The 18,242-nt window shown below is 35.4% G+C and overlaps 1 protein-coding gene across 8 annotated transcripts in view; it reads right to left on the minus strand.

Moving 5' to 3' along the window:
* The window catches only part of LOC149795054 (helicase POLQ-like), a 110,751-nt gene that overhangs the window by 72,653 nt on the left and 19,856 nt on the right, over window positions 1-18,242 (minus strand). For 7 of the 8 annotated variants that reach the window (XM_089964744.1, XM_089964743.1, XM_089964739.1 and 4 more), the window contains 4 exons: window positions 13,468-13,668; window positions 8,742-8,817; window positions 6,903-7,000; window positions 3,526-3,633 (listed from right to left, as the gene is read on the minus strand). In XM_089964744.1, the coding sequence (XP_089820870.1) occupies window positions 3,526-3,633; window positions 6,903-7,000; window positions 8,742-8,817; window positions 13,468-13,668 (483 nt within the window). The remainder of the gene's footprint in view (window positions 1-3,525; window positions 3,634-6,902; window positions 7,001-8,741; window positions 8,818-13,467; window positions 13,669-18,242) is intronic. The other variant, XM_089964742.1, reaches the window with a different exon arrangement.

Raw genomic sequence — 18,242 nt, forward strand, 5'->3', positions numbered from 1 at the left:
TGATGCAGCTTACGTACCCAAACCAGCAGCATGACAACTTTGGATGCAGCTTACATGAATCAAACCTGGAGCATCACAACTTCTGATGCAGCTTATTACAAACCTGGAGCATGACAACTCTGGATGCAGCTTACATGAATCAAACCTGGAGCATCACAACTTCTGATGCAGCTTACATGACACAAACCAGGAGCATGACAACTTTGGATGCAGCTTATATGAATCAAACCTGGAGCATGACAACTTTGGATGCAGCTTACATGAATCAAACCTGGAACATGACAACTTTGGATGCAGCTTACATGAATCAAACCTGGAGCATGACAACTTTGGATGCAGCTTACATGAATCAAACCTGGAACATGACAACTTCTGATGCAGCTTACATGACACAAACCAGGAGCATGACAACTTTGGATGCAGCTTACATGAATCAAACCTGGAGCATGACAACTTTGGATGCAGCTTACATGAATCAAACCTGGAACATGACAGCTTTGGATGCAGTTTACATGAATCAAACCTGGAACATGACAACTTCTGATGCAGCTTACATGAATCAAACCTGGAACATGACAACTTCTGATGCAGCTTACATGAATCAAACCTGGAACATGACAACTTCTGATGCAGCTTGCATCATACAAACCTGGAACATGACAACTTCTGATGCAGTTTACATGAATCAAACCTGGAACATGACAAATTCTGATGCAGTTTACATGATAAAAGCCTGGAGCAGGACAATTTCTGATGCAGCTTGCATCATACAGACCTGGAACATGAGGACTTCTGATGCAGTTTACATGAATCAAACCTGGAGCATGACAACTTCTGATGCAGTTTACATGAATCAAACCTGGAGCATGACAACTTCTGATGCAGCTTACGTACCCAAACCAGCAGCATGACAACTTTGGATGCAGCTTACATGAATCAAACCTGGAGCATGACAACTTTGGATGCAGCTTACATGAATCAAACCTGGAGCATGACAACTTCTGATGCAGCTTATTACAAACCTGGAGCATGACAACTTTGGATGCAGCTTACATGAATCAAACCTGGAGCATCACAACTTCTGATGCAGTTTACATGAATCAAACCTGGAGCATGACAGCTTTGGATGCAGCTTACATGAATCAAACCTGGAGCATGACAACTTTGGATGCAGCTTACCTCAATCAAACCTGCAGCATGACAACTTTGGATGCAGCTTACATGAATCAAACCTGGAGCATGACAACTTTGGATGCAGCTTACATCAATCAAACCTGGAGCATGACAACTTTGGATGCAGCTTACATGAATCAAACCTGGAACATGACAACTTCTGATGCAGCTTACATGAATCAAACCTGGAGCATGACAGCTTTGGATGCAGCTTACATGAATCAAACCTGGAGCATGACAACTTTGGATGCAGCTTACATCAATCAAACCTGGAGCATGACAACTTTGGATGCAGCTTACATGAATCAAACCTGGAGCATCACAACTTCTGATGCAGATTATTACAAACCTGGAGCAAGACAACTTTGGATGCAGCTTACATGAATCAAACCTGGAGCATGCCAACTTTGGATGCAGCTTACATGAATCAAACCTGGAGCATGACAAATTCTGATGCAGCTTACATACACAAACCAGGAGCATGACAACTTTGGATGCGGTTTACATGAATCAAACCTGAGCATGACAACTTCTGATGCAGCTTACATGACACAAACCTGGAGCATGACAACTTCTAATGCAGCTAACATGAATCAAACCTGGAGCATGACAACTATGGATGCAGCTTACATGAATCAAACCTGGAGCATCACAACTTCTGATGCAGCTTACATGACACAAACCAGGAGCATGACAACTTTGGATGCAGCTTACATGAATCAAACCTGGAGCATGACAACTTTGGATGCAGCTTACATGAATCAAACCTGGAACATGACAGCTTTGGATGCAGTTTACATGAATCAAACCTGGAACATGACAACTTCTGATGCAGCTTACATGAATCAAACCTGGAACATGACAACTTCTGATGCAGCTTACATGAATCAAACCTGGAACATGACAAATTCTGATGCAGTTTACATGATAAAAGCCTGGAGCAGGACAATTTCTGATGCAGCTTGCATCATACAGACCTGGAACATGAGGACTTCTGATGCAGTTTACATGAATCAAACCTGGAGCATGACAACTTCTGATGCAGTTTACATGAATCAAACCTGGAGCATGACAACTTCTGATGCAGCTTACGTACCCAAACCAGCAGCATGACAACTTTGGATGCAGCTTACATGAATCAAACCTGGAGCATGACAACTTTGGATGCAGCTTACATGAATCAAACCTGGAGCATGACAACTTCTGATGCAGCTTATTACAAACCTGGAGCATGACAACTTTGGATGCAGCTTACATGAATCAAACCTGGAGCATCACAACTTCTGATGCAGTTTACATGAATCAAACCTGGAGCATGACAGCTTTGGATGCAGCTTACATGAATCAAACCTGGAGCATGACAACTTTGGATGCAGCTTACCTCAATCAAACCTGCAGCATGACAACTTTGGATGCAGCTTACATGAATCAAACCTGGAGCATGACAACTTTGGATGCAGCTTACATCAATCAAACCTGGAGCATGACAACTTTGGATGCAGCTTACATGAATCAAACCTGGAACATGACAACTTCTGATGCAGCTTACATGAATCAAACCTGGAGCATGACAGCTTTGGATGCAGCTTACATGAATCAAACCTGGAGCATGACAACTTTGGATGCAGCTTACATCAATCAAACCTGGAGCATGACAACTTTGGATGCAGCTTACATGAATCAAACCTGGAGCATCACAACTTCTGATGCAGATTATTACAAACCTGGAGCAAGACAACTTTGGATGCAGCTTACATGAATCAAACCTGGAGCATGCCAACTTTGGATGCAGCTTACATGAATCAAACCTGGAGCATGACAAATTCTGATGCAGCTTACATACACAAACCAGGAGCATGACAACTTTGGATGCGGTTTACATGAATCAAACCTGAGCATGACAACTTCTGATGCAGCTTACATGACACAAACCTGGAGCATGACAACTTCTAATGCAGCTAACATGAATCAAACCTGGAGCATGACAACTATGGATGCAGCTTACATGAATCAAACCTGGAGCATCACAACTTCTGATGCAGCTTACATGACACAAACCAGGAGCATGACAACTTTGGATGCAGCTTACATGAATCAAACCTGGAGCATGACAACTTTGGATGCAGCTTACATGAATCAAACCTGGAACATGACAACTTTGGATGCAGCTTACATGAATCAAACCTGGAGCATCACAACTTTGGATGCAGCTTACATGAATCAAACCTGGAGCATGACAACTTTGGATGCAGCTTACATCAATCAAACCTGGAGCATGACAACTTTGGATGCAGCTTACATGAATCAAACCTGGAGCACGACAACTTTGGATGCAGCTTACATAATACTGACCTGGAACATGACAACCCGATCATGCTTGAACTGATCTTCAGGGCATTTGCTCTTAAGGTCAAGAGAGTAGATGTTGTCATCTAGCTTCACATATTCTGTAAGCTCAACCTGCATAGTAGAAATGAATGGAATGTAATTCTTTATTACATTCATGTTAATAATGTGTGGATTTCAATGAACTTATGCAATGACTGCTTTTGTCTTCTTGAATCAATAGATAATATATCATTCACTTCTACTGCTTTAACTACCTACAAATTAAAGACTACCATTCAACACCAAGAAACTTTCAATATGTTTAATAAATGTAGACAATGTGTTTTCAGCAGGATATAAACATTGTATTTCTTGTGACTAGAAAACCTCTTCGGTAAAACTAAAGAATACAAATTCAGGTTTAAGAAAATATAGTCATAACCAAGTTTAGTCTCACACAAGGTTGTTGTTGTAGTTGTTGTAAAAGGGTTTAACACCAATTTTCAGCACAAGATATGCTATACATGGCAGCCATTATAAATTGTGGAGGAAGAACACAGGAAAACTCTGGAAAGAACCATCAACCCATGGGAAGCTACTGGTAAGCTTTCTCACATACCCACACTGGCCAAATCCGAGACCTGAACCCATGCAGACAGAGGTGAGATGGCAGTGATCCATAATGGTAAGCGCTTACGGCCAATCTGCCACTCAGGTCCCTGGTTATACAGGTAAATCAAAGTAGGTTAAAGATAAATTTCAATGTATTCAATCAAAGTGTTAAATGAAGCATTTAAAGAGTAATATGTGGTCTGTTTTTGATTCATTGTGATGTTCTTACATATCATGCCTGAATAAATGCAATATTATGTCATTTTTCAGAGAAAGTCACATGTGGGTACCAAAATTCCTACATGTGTTAAAAAACTTAAATATACAAGATTTTATGATCCTTTTTAAGAAAATAGATATAAATAAAAAAATGTGCTTTAACTATGACTGCATCAGGTTAATTTACCAAAGGCCCAAGAGAAAGCAAATCATTACCTGTATCATCACTGAAATGCAGGTAGTCTTTTACCTGGACAAACCTGACACATAACATAAATTTTCCAAAAACTGGAAACAAGAAGCCTGAATTTCTCACTTTTTGACTAATACAGTTATTTTTCTGTCAAAAATCATATTTTCCATCAAAATACTTCGTATCATTTGATTTCATTGGACTAAATTTTCATGGTTTTGTAAAAAATTTATGTGGGTACTTAAATTTGTGGTTTTGCCTATAAAATTTGCATATTAGTAGGTTATTTAATTTCATGGTTTAACCTCTACAAATACCTAAAATTAAAAATACAAAAGAATAAAACTATGCTGACACAAACGGTGGTCACTTTACTGTTTAAAACAATACTACCACCTGTATGCACACAAATTAAAGACCTGGCAAGTTCAATACTTACACCATGTTTTCGACCAAGTGAATAACATCAGTCGAAGCTAATGCAGTCAACAACACTAAAACAATACTTCCATCTCTATGAGCACAAATAAAACACCTGTCAAGATTAATCACTTTCACCATGTTTTTATTTGAGTGCTCAACATCAAAGGAAGCCAACACTGCCAACAACACTAGGCCAATCAGTTACTAAAGTACAAATGAATGATCTCTTACTTAAACCATTGTTTATCAAGATGCACCATCAGTACTTTCTGATGATCATGATGTTAACACAGTGCTTAAGAAAGGTAATATTCAACTTAGACCCACCCCACCCCCGCTGAATGGATAATTGTAGCTCATGCGACAATGAGTGAAAGATCAGACCAAATTATCATTGGTTTTGAGAAAGCTGGACTTGTTTAATTCAGCAATTTGGGGATTATTTACCTGAGAAGCATTAGTGAGTACTGAGACTTGACTGACACGATGTTGATACAGTGACTATGTCCAAAAATATGTGAAGTGTGAGCTTTAATACTCTGCTGTAATTAGTGTATATACATAGTGTTTCATTAATAAAAGTGTTTCAAGAAATAGCAACAGTATTTTACATGACTGTTGTTCTTTTGGAGTAAAAATGCAAGGATAAAATGAAATGTGCTTTCAGAAGGATTTAAATGTTTCAACAACAGTTGTACTGGAATGCAGGATCAATTTGAATAAGTATTAAACTTAATTTTCATATACTGTTATTTTGTATTATTTTTTTTCATTTTCAGTATTACTATTGTTTGAATAATTTATGCTTTTTCTCTATTTTCTCTCTATCCTTACTTACCTCACATATCAATTTAAGGCAGTGAGTGTAAAATTACAGCTATCAGATACCTTATCGAACATGTGCACTGAAACAATTTAGAATGATTTATAATTCTTGCTTCAAAAAGTTAAAATAAAAAATAAAACAAACACATGTAAAAGCTAATATAATTACCAGATTACAGTATTGACCTTGATTTATCAAATAACAGTAGCTGTGTTAATCTCTAGGAATGAAACACTGTAAGAAAAAGGGGGTGTCATCATCCTATGTGGCTTAGTTTTTGTTGGGGATTTAAATTTGTTGTTCGGGGTTACAATGAAAAACCACAAAAAATCCCCCCCCCCATGAAAATTGATGATACTACAGTATACAGGCAATAAAAAGCCTTTATTTCAGCTAATATGATGCAAGTCCAAGCACCTTTGTGTTGATCTGGGCCCGTCTCTTCATTTCATGTGTGTATTCATGTTTGTAAATCTTGCTATTTCAGAAATACATAGCCACTATAAAATATCTTAATATATTCAAGAGGTGTTCAAATCCATCAAATATTTGTCCTGGGCCTATGTGTGAATGCACATTGTTTAAGTTCAAAGTTTTCCAAGTACACCACTACCAACAATATCCATCCATTATTGTTGTAGATGTTCCCAATCTTCTTCATATATATTTACAAGATCAGAATTCAAATAGTTTCCAATATTTTGTTCCCAGACAATTCAGACTGATCATCCATCAAGTTTTTAATTTTAGATATACTCAAGTGAATTTGAAGATTTAAATTTATAGGTCCGACCCACCCTCTTTTTAACAAGCTTCCATAAAGCCTGAATATATCAAAACATTACGCAAATGAATCATACTACAAAATAATTTTTTACTAGTAGGACAACTCCAACATTTATCAATCAGAGAATATATCATCAAAACATGACATGTACAATGTTGAGATGGAGTTATTTTTCCTGGAAAACTGTACTGGTCTGCAGTGTTGAAATGGTCAAACATACAGTATCAAAGGCAACCTGGAGAACCTTAACGTGCTAAAATAAAATTATAAGACAAAACATGTATACAATAAATTTAACTGGTATCTAAGGGAAATAGGCAGCCAAAAATAACTGAACTTACTGGTCTAAAATCACTGTTGTAAACATCAGCCTTCAAAAACAGTCTGAGGTCATCTATATTGCTCAGGGTGGCACTCATTCCAATTATTTGTGTATTGTCTTAAAAATAAAATAAACTGCACTAACGGAAAATTATGTTTGCTGTGTATATAACATAAAATGAAGAGTTACATTACATTCTGAAAACAAAAGCAGTTAAATATATAATGTACATCAAAGTGCATAAAAGAAAGTTTAGGAGATATTGGAGATATAACAATTTATGAAATGTTATGACAACTGAGATTTAACTCTTAACATTTGTATTAACAATTTTTATATGAATTAAAAAATTATGTGTATAGAGACACAAACAAGTAGCTATCTTTTGTTTCACATTTCACCACTTTTACCTGGGACAAAGTGGTTGGCAATAGTTCATTTGCTTGTGTCCCAGTGAAACATGTAGTGCTATGCTTTTTTGTAACTTTTACCGTGTATATGTATTTCATTTTGTTACAAAGGTTTCTGCAGTATCTTAAAATTCTACCATTTCTGACAAAATTTCAGTTAAGTACACAATTTAATTTGCATTACACATTCATCAATGATCACTTATTGCAGACTCTCTTGTCATATGATCCAGACTTTCTTAATCAGCTGTGTATCTGATACATAAAACACTATGGTGACAAGGATGACCTCACTTTGCTTGTTTGAGCAAGGCATCAACTTTGACTTAATTTTGGCATAGTTAAACACAATTGTTTTCCCTTTATCTGCTTTTTGATTCCAGACTGCTCTCACCATGAAATTGTCAATATGATAAAATAAAATAAAAATATGATGCAATAATAGGAAACTTTAGTTATATTCTACATCCATTTCTTAAAACATTCATGGTCTTAAAACATGCATGGTATATAAAGGAGGCTGGAAAGTGTTACTGCCCTTGCAAACATTTTAAAGTTGCACCAGTTACATGAAAAAACATTTGGCAAAGTTAATTAAATTATAAAAGCTCAAAATCATTACATCTTCATACCACAGAAATACCAAAATATGGCTAGAAAACATAGCTGTGAAGTTTTAACAATTTTATTTTATAAGAACTTCCAGAACAAACTGATGTTGTTGTTGTTGTTGTGGGGTTTAACACCATTTTTCACCACACGATAGGCTACACATGGCGGGCAGTATTAATGGTGGAGGAAGAACCCAGGAAAACCTAGGGAAGAACCACCGACCCACAAGTAGCTACTGGCAAGCTTTCTCACATACCCACATTGGCAGAATCCTAGACTCGAACCCAGGCAGACAGAGGTGAGATGGCAGTGATCCGTAACAGAAAGTGCTTTGGACCACTCGGCCACTTGGGGCCCCAAACAAACTGATGAGGAATCCTATAAAATTCTGTAACATCATGGACCATAGCGGTAACATTATGCATCCAAGAATAAAAGGTCAAAGGCTGGCATTCAGTGCCAAGATGTCTCTAGCTACCATATATATTCACCTACAAGTTGGATCCAACCACAACTACACAGATCCTGATCTGCCATTACATAATGCACGGGAAGATCAGAGACTATACTGTTTGTTCTACTTTTTAATTACAACAAACTGCACAGGCCTGGGTCTGCCATCATATTATGTGACAGCAGATCTGGGTCTGTGTAGTTTGCAGGTGCATCTAAATTGTACTCGAGTATATATGGTACATAACAGTATAATGTGGCGATGAAATGGGTGTCAAAGGACTGTACTGATATTGTATATTTACAAGAAAAAAATTTGTGTGGATCAAGAAGACAATGGTCCTGTAATATCATGAACCTAGTACTTGCATAAAGAAACTCACCACTTGCATAAAGAATTTTTATGATGGTAGACTCCAGAATAGCTCCCCTATGTCCACCTTCCCCAATCATGTGAAGCTGAAAATACAGAATTATATATTAAATATCATAAATAAGTCCATGAACTGAGAAAAACAAATCCACTGAGCCTAAGCCAGAGAAAAAAAACCCCACAAATTATGCTTGGGCAAATTTATGATTTTCAAGATGCTTGCAACTTCTATGGCAGGTTCATGATATGTAAAGCTATTGTGGAAGTAAAACAAAGTTGAATTAGCCCCCAAAAATAAACAATAAAAAATACGCAAACATAAGAAACACCGCAAAATCACCATGCCATTGCTAACAAAGCTAAGATGATTATTGGTGTTTGTCAGAAACACATGATTAATACGCAGTTTGGCTGGGCAGACCATGCTTTAAGGTATTTTGCCTTAAAGGCTTTTTGCCCAACTAAGGTATGCTGATTTTCAATGATACAATGTTTAGAATAATGGCCTTTACATGGTACTGTGAAAATATATTTTACGTTGTCACATAGAAGATAGTCATGGTCTCAATCAGGAGCCAACACACATACACAGCTAACGCTTAAATCAGGTAAAATCAATCAGGAGCCAACACATACACAGCTAATGCTTACATCAGGTAAAATCAATCAGGAGCCAACACATACACAGCTAACGCTTACATCAGGTAAAATCAATCAGGAGCCAACACATACACAGCTAACGCTTACATCAGGTAAAATCAATCAGGAGCCAACACATACACAGCTAACGCTTACATCAGGTAAAATCAATCAGGAGCCAACACATACACAGCTAGCGCTTACATCAGGTAAAATCAATCAGGAGCCAACACATACACCACTAGCACTTACATCTGGTAATATCAATCATAGTAAACACTTACACACTATAGCTTATATACAAACCTATGCAAATTACAGCTTACATTAGGTAAAATCAAAAAGGAGCAAGTATGTGCAAAGTTAAAACATACATTATGTTTAATCAATCAAGAGTGAACACATAGGTAAAATTAATCTGAAGCAGGTAAAATCATTCAGGAGCAAACACACACACAACTAGTGCTTACATCAAGTAAAAAGACACAGACCTAACAATAAACTCAACTGCCTGAAATTGTAGGTTTTTCAATTCATAGAAATCTTTCAAAGTGTGTGACCATAAAACATGTACAGTTTTAAAAACCTCAGTTTCTAGACTTCTGTGACAATGACAAATGTAGTTTTAAAAACCTTAGTTACTAGACTTTTGTGACAATGACACATGTACAGTTTAGCAACTATTCAGCACAATACAGTGGTCCACCTCATGAATGGCTACTTGACCTGTGGCCACCCAATCTTTATGGCCAGAATCCCTTGGCACTGACGAGTTTGTGTTCAAAAGTACCCCTCAAAACAGGCCACCCCTCTAACGAGACCAGTGGCCAACATATTAGTGTAAAAACATAAAATTTACCCCTCACAAGCAGCCACATTTTATTATTAATATGTGTCCAGAACCAATATTTAATTACGGTAAAGTAAGTAATCCAATTATCTTTCCCGATGTCTGTTTCCAGATGTCAGGTTTTTGTTACTGAAATAAGTGTTGGCTAAAGTACATGTACCACTAAGGTTATTATTATATCATTAATGCCGAAGTTCTCAGGAAATGTTTTTTGCGGGGTTTCACACAGTATATTGTTTTAATTGAGGATTACGACCGGATGTAATTGTCAATATCATAACATGGTCAGATAGAAATGGGGTCAGCAGTGCTTTAATAGAGCTCTGGGCTTCACACCGAGGTTATTTTTTTTTTAAATGATGATTATAACTGGACAATTTTAATTTTCAAGATCATAACATGGTCAGATAAAAATGGGGTCAGCAATGTTTTCAAAGCACTTGGGCTTCACACAGTGGATTTTTTTAAAATTGACGATTACAACCAATATAATTGTCAAGATAATAACATGTTCAGACAGGCTAAACATAGATGTAGATTAACACATGCACACACAGAAACAATTAACCTTGAACAAAACAGGGTACCAGACAAAGACCGAAAATCATGTGACAGTACATGTTTCACTTCCTTTATAACAAGGCATATCGTTTACAAATGTTTCATCTGCAAAATTAAACTGCAGTACTGTATGATCAGCAACATAGGCATAAACCATTACAAAACATTAACACGTCATCATGTAAACGAAGAAATAACACTTTTTTAAAAAAAGTAAAAATTATTCAACTTGACAACAATGGGGAGAGTTCACTTGCCAAGAAATTTTATGTTGGGAAGACTCAAATAAACAAGATCATAAAAATAAGGAGAATATTCTGTAGCAGTGGGAAAATGGAGTAAATGGAAAGAAAATTATTTTAATATGAAACAATGTATGTACCAAGATTTAAATAACGTTTCTGAATGATTCTGTAATGCACATGCCAACAATACCCCATACACATTTCATGCCTAAGAATATGAACTATTAATTTATGTTACCTTGAAAGAACATTTTAATAATTATTGCTACTTTTAAATGAAGATATTAATGGCTTTAAGTTATATGTAGCTTTTCTACTATATTCACATATACATACAAATCTCACAAATATAGTCCCCCTCTGGAAAGGCCACCTATGTTATAGGGACACTTTCCCTGTGCAGAAGGGGTTGCCGTATAAGAAGGGGGATCACTGAATAGGATATAACCAACAAAAATTAAGAAATCAAATTCTCATCCAAGTTCAACTATAACAACAACACCTAAAATTTTCATAAAAATGATGTGCAATGAAACAAAAAGGTCAGATTTAAACCAGAATTCTGTGCTTGTAAAATATGTCCTGTTTTAACCTTTGCCCTTTAACCTATTTGAACCTCTGGGTAGGACAAGGAGTATAAGGACTGCCCAACAAACAAATGTTAGATATTTGCATTTGTCGTTTTGTTCCCAATAAGTGTGTACTTTTTTTTGTAGGGTGGTGATCTTGATAATTTTCAAGCTATGACTGTCCCTTGTGTGACAAGAATGTAGCCCAGAGGGGGTCAATGTGAGCTGATTGTATAAATCTATCTTTTCATACACAATAGGTGCAAATATGGTTATAGGGTGGGAATCACAGTAATGACCTATACAATAAATCAGTGCAGGGGTTGGGGGGTTGGGAATGGACCCCTTTTCACACCCATCAGATCTATATAAGATTAAAAAGTTTTATCAGTTTATGTGATGAATCATGAGCCAAATCCATGGGAGAATACTGATGATGGACACCAGGCATGGTTCATTCCAGGACTAAAAATGACCAAGAATCAGAAATTATACAGTGGTTAATAAAGAATAGATAATAAATGTAAATAAAATGCTTAAAATATTAGTTATTCCTCCACTAGCAAAATACAGTATTATTTTACATACAGAGTAAGAATGAAACAAAATTATTTAAAATTCAAAATGAAGAACTTACTATCAATGACTGAGTAACACTGATAAAAAATAATGTAAGATTAATTTACCATTGTTTTAATGACCTTTCAGATATAAAAAATAAAGGTAAATTTCTTACTCTTGTCAATAGTACAAGTATTATTAAGTCATTACAATTAAAAAAAAAAATTAAGTTTTTCTCTTTCAAGTCCGATCTTCAGCAGATTCAGTGCTAACTACTTCACGATCAATGACAGCATGTTTAGATACTAGTATTATTAACTGTGAATAAACAGAGAGATCATCTTTCTTATTTTGAGACAATAAACTCAGAAATACGAGTTGGCCATCTCTTCATTTTGGATGACTGATCTTGAATATATTCTAATTCCATCTGTCATGTGAAAGTGATGCCATTTTTTGGAACCAGACTTGTAACTAGGCAACTAGGTCTGGTTATACAACCTTGCTTTAAGTGCATAGTATTTTGATAAGCATCTAACTGATGTAGAGACTTTAACTATCACAAACTATTCTATAACTTTCCAGAAAATTAAGTGGTGCTCCCTTCAACTACAGAAAGCATGTTACTTGCTGATTTTTGTGTCACAGTGGTGCACCTGGATTTTTCTTTGGGGCCAGTGACATTTTAAAGTGTGCTTTACATTGAACCCTGCCTGAATTAATGTCAGTTGCATGTATAAATTTGCCCTCTTATGCCCAGCAAGTATATGTATAATTATTGTCTGAGGATCCCAACATTTCTATGTTTTGACCAAAAGTGGCTAAATTTGTGGGGTTTGGAAATGTCCCTGGGCATAAAAAAAGGTTCCCAGTTGCATATGTTGGGTTATTAATCACACATACCAATTTTTAAACATGTATAACATACAACTCTGGAGTTAATCAAAATTTTGGTAAATCTGCCCTACTTATCACACCCCTAAAGATGTGATTAAAATTCCAAATATGTTAGCAAAATCTACACTTATCAATTACCTACATTTCATGTGTCTAGCTTTATCAGTGTAAGAGTTCAAGGATATTACATATGTAACATGTAATACATTTGTATCCAAATAGCCTGCATTTTCAAAAAAGTATATGGAGAACTAAATATATTTGTGAGACTTGATTATTCTATAAAAATACAGAAAGGAAGGTAAATCTGTAATATTAAATATTGCTACTGCGCTAGACTCCAGCTGACTAAGGCCTGACATGGATCATCATGTAGAGCTTTCATAGAACTGAACAACACCAACATATACACACCTCATCAACTACCACCAGTCCAAGGCTGCCCATTCGCTTGTTCTCAATAAGACTGTTGATGATGGAGTGAGCCTTCTCAATCGTGGCTATATACAGCGATTTTGTTTTTCTACGCTTTATAGGAGGAAACTTTCCTTTACTCCCTGCATACTCTTCTACCAGGAAATCCAGGTCAACTGCAAACTGGGACAAACATCGAACCTATAAAATATGCACTCACACAATAAATGTATAAATCAGTTTGGGTATGATTATTAGAATAAATATGTCAATACAATTGCTCTCTCTCTCTCTCTCTCTCTCTCTCTCTCTTTCTTTCTTTCTTTCAATCTTTCTTTCATTCTCTATATATAGAGAGAGACAAACAGACAGACAGCTGGAATAGAACAGAAGGCAAAGTGTTGGGACAATATGGAAAAGCATGTATAGGGAGCTATCAAAATTCAGAATATTTACAACAATTGCTTAAAACAACAGTTTCACTAAACCTTTGAGTCAAACAATATAAAATGAAAGAAATACAGTGCAACCCTGCCATAATGTGCCCAGCGATAATGAGAATTCGGATATAATGCAGTCGTGGTGTGGCTCCTGAAATTTTGTATATTCATTCAAAATATTGTTTTGAGTACGAGAAATAGTGTGTAAAACATTTATTATCATTTTGGGGAAGAGTTCGCATATGAACTTTAATATAATACGATTGTGGTGTAGCTTCTGAAATTTAACAATATCACCAGGTTCTTGAAGTGTTATGCCAAAATAAACATTATCGGAAATGTTACTTATTACTGATCCATGAGTAAAGCCAGTAAGTTGTCTTTGTAATTGTCTTCAATTAATTCTGTATACAATCGTTGCTCAAACAATAGTCAATATGTGTTTCTTCTTTAACTGCATACACAACCAAGCAGCAGACAATGCAGTGGTTGATAAAAGATTCTCACAATTTAATAAACATCAAAAAACGAAAGCCACCAACATGTTTGCTGGGCTTGTTGGTGTTATTAAACGCAATCAGTTGACCAGTAAATAATATCTGCTTTATTAGCTGGAAATTGAAAGGGTATGAAATTGTACATGCGATCAGCTTTAAAAAAATTATAAAAGTGACTCGTGACCATTGAAGGCCTACTGCACTTAGTTCTCAAGTTTTACACATGTATGGTGTTTGCTTATGAACTCGTTATTAATTCCTATTTTTTATAAAAATATTTTACTATTATGGAAAAGCAAGTTCACAAATGCAAGTCGTTCTCTGCACTTTGCGCAATGATTAGTATAATAGTAGTTTTCACATATTTCTTTCGATATTCACAAAATCTGAAGTAAAAGTTATATGTATGCTGAAAGCATGTGTTGATTGTTAATTATTCTTGCTGTAGTCATTCAAACAAAAAAGTTTACAAGCATTAATTATTGGAAATTTACAGTGGAGAAATGTACATGGAAATGCATATGAGAAAATTTAGCAGTATGAAATTTGTACAGACACCATTCATAGATCCTGAAACGTAATGAACTGTACATGTGCTTCATCTTTCTTAACCTAATTTTGTTGTTAATTTTTCCCACTGAATTCAGATACACAATGATCTGTGACAAAATTACTGATTAGTTTAAATATGTATGCAATTTCTGCAATGGAATTACATGTATTATGGATTAATTGCAAGCCCCAATGGTACAATATCAGACGGCAAGTAAACAGTGTTAATATTCTGTTCATGCTATATATTAGATGTTTAATTCAGACACAATGATCTGGGACAAAATTATTGAATATTGTAAATCGGTGTGCAATTTTTCAATGGAATTACATGCATTATGGATGAACTGCATGCCACGATGGCATGATAGTAAATGGTGCTGATACCCATTTCATCATATACATTAGACATGAATACATGTATATGTACCAATGAGTTGTTCTCTGAAAAAAGTAAAATACTGTAAAACCCCACATTAACGCAACCCTGCTATTAATGTGATCAAATTTTTTGGACCCCAATTATCACATTGTAGCGGGGTTCCACTGTACTCATTCAAGTTTATGAAAATATTAACTGTACAATTTTTTGTAGTTTCAGTGAAAGAACTTTTGTATGACTGTTATTGCAAAAGAACCTAATATCTAAAAGAGGTTACCATTAAAAACAGGTGACAGATATTAATGTACAAGTCATATCCAATTCTTTCCACTTTCCAGGATGAAATACAAAATAAAACTTGTTAATCTTATTCAGTGATCAGAAAAAAAAACTTCACAGAATATTATTTTGCTTATGACTGGGATATATGTGCATGGAAATTTACTTGCTTCTTCAAGCTTCATGCATCAATTTTTGGCATGAATATCCTTGATTTAAACATAATCAAAGTCATATATAATCATAATTGTAATCACAAACGTTGAGGAAAATCACAAAATACTTCCTTTTAACTGTCTTACATTTGCCCAATGAACCCCAAAAATACATATGATTTAATATAATACCCAGACTATAAAAGCATTCAATGTCTTGAAAAGAATGTAGGGAGATGAAGATGTTTACTTAAGAAAAATTGGTAAACTTAACTAGAGTAACTTTTTAAACTGAATTGCCCCCTAGTGTGGACCTTGCCATTTGCAAGGTAGAATAAGTATCAAGATAAATTCAGGTTTGGGTAATGTGAGCAGCACAGGCTGGAAGATCATACATAATATTATTGGAAATTCAAAATGTTAAAACTTTTGAATCTGCAGTGATAATTTTGAATCAGAAGTTTCCGCAAACATTTATTGTGTCATTAATAATTGCCCAGTAATGTAAGAAAAGCAAGTGTTTATTTAATTCAAAAGTTTCCCAGAAACCCGGAAAAAGCCCTTGTAACCATATTCCATGGCTGTATTTATTAAAATTGCAATAATGGTGTGATCTAATGTTGTGGTTCTTCCAAGACAGAATAAATACAAATATGGTGCAAATGTACACCTGAGTCCAGGAAAAAAATGGGGATGGTGATCAATAATGTTGGGCAGACAAGATATATGAAGCATGTAAATAGGTCAGGATGATTTCCAGTCTGTATCATGATGTCAACAAGTCAGTCAAGGTCATTGAGAAACATGTAAATAATAAAGGCAGGTGTGTAATAGAGTAATAGAGTGGTCTAAGGTCATCACCTTTGCAGATCACACCCCTGTCCATGTGAGTTCATATCTTGGGCTCTGCAAAAACGGGTGTACGAGAAAGTCTGCAAGTCACATCCCATGGGTGGGTGGTTTGTCCTGGGGATTTCCCCAGGTTCTTCCTCCACCAAACATACTGCCCTCCATATATCATGTTCTGACAAATGGAGCTAAACCTATAAAAGACAACAACAATGTAAAACCTGAAAATGCACAACTTACCCAAATTAGGAATCAAACAATGACACAGTGATTTAAACAGTAAGCTGGACACAAGTGATTTGAGCAGTGATTTAAACAGTAAGCTGGACACAAGTGATTTGAGCAGTGATTTAAACAGTAAGCTGGACACAAGTGATTTGAGCAGTGACTTAAACAGTAAGCTGAACACAAGTGATTTGAGCAGTGATTTAAATACAATGTTTAGAATCAGAGGAAAGCTAGCCTTTTCTATAAAAAAATCTCCCTCTCACTGAACTAAATCAGTACTGTGTATACTTAACATTTTGGTTTCTCTCAAAGGCTGTGAAGCTGACATAATGTGGTCTTTCTTAGGAGCTCAGATGCTGACAATGCACTCTATCATCAACCACTCATGTCTGTTAAGTCCACATTTATAATTTTTTTAAACATAATCACTGACAAGGAATATTGTAGGATGGCAGGTATTTTATATGCTTAAATATGTTCACATATTTAAAGTGATGTTTTAAACAAACAACTGAACCAGTCTCCATTTGCCTTAATTCATCCAATCTTTGAGTTTTTAAATACTTCAACCCCATGCAAATTTTAAGTTACCATATAACAGTTTTAGGAACATGATTGACAGAAAGATTGTTTCAAGATCAAGAGATCCACAAAGAGTTATGGATAAAGGTACTCTCAGTATATTTAAAACTTTTTTCTCAGTATATTTATTTTTAAAAATCCTTAAATATGGAAGTTGGATTGCAAAGCAAAAAAAGTCATGACCAATTCTAAGTTTCAACCAATTGATTAAGCAGTTCCTCAATCAATGAGCCAATCAATCAACTATGATGCAAACTGAACCAATGATCATCCATCAGGAGAAATAAATAATGAAATAGTACTGACGATGAAGGTCAACATTATCAGCAGTTAACTGAGTAATAAAATAATTGATGTATTTCAGGATATTTATTTCAAGTGGATAGGCCAAATACTTGGCTGAATAAATATACAGATTGATAGATAGATCTTCATCCATCCATCCATCCAAACAGCCCTCCCCCACATTAATGCTCTTCCTTTTTAATTTATACATATAAAATTGTTTTAATAAATAATTAAAACCAAACATTTTAGCAAACATTATAGACTTCTCAATATCCATTAGCTGAAAACTTTTTTAAAAAACAAACATACTTAATCTAGACTATCAGGTGTATAACAATATGGGTTGAAGCACAAAGCTTAGTATCATACTTTATTTCTATACCAAAACATTATTTGACAAAATTAAATGAAAAAATAGCCTGAAGTGAGCAAGCATAGTTAATTTACCAACAATGAAATTATACATTTAGCTGGATTTCTGTGTATTCCCTCTTTAGACACATACATTAAAAGTTTTGCAAGA

The sequence above is a fragment of the Sinohyriopsis cumingii genome, chromosome 7, assembly GCF_028554795.1.
Source record: "Sinohyriopsis cumingii isolate HCF-2022 chromosome 7, ASM2855479v2, whole genome shotgun sequence".
NCBI classification, from domain to species: Eukaryota; Metazoa; Mollusca; class Bivalvia; order Unionida; family Unionidae; genus Sinohyriopsis; species Sinohyriopsis cumingii.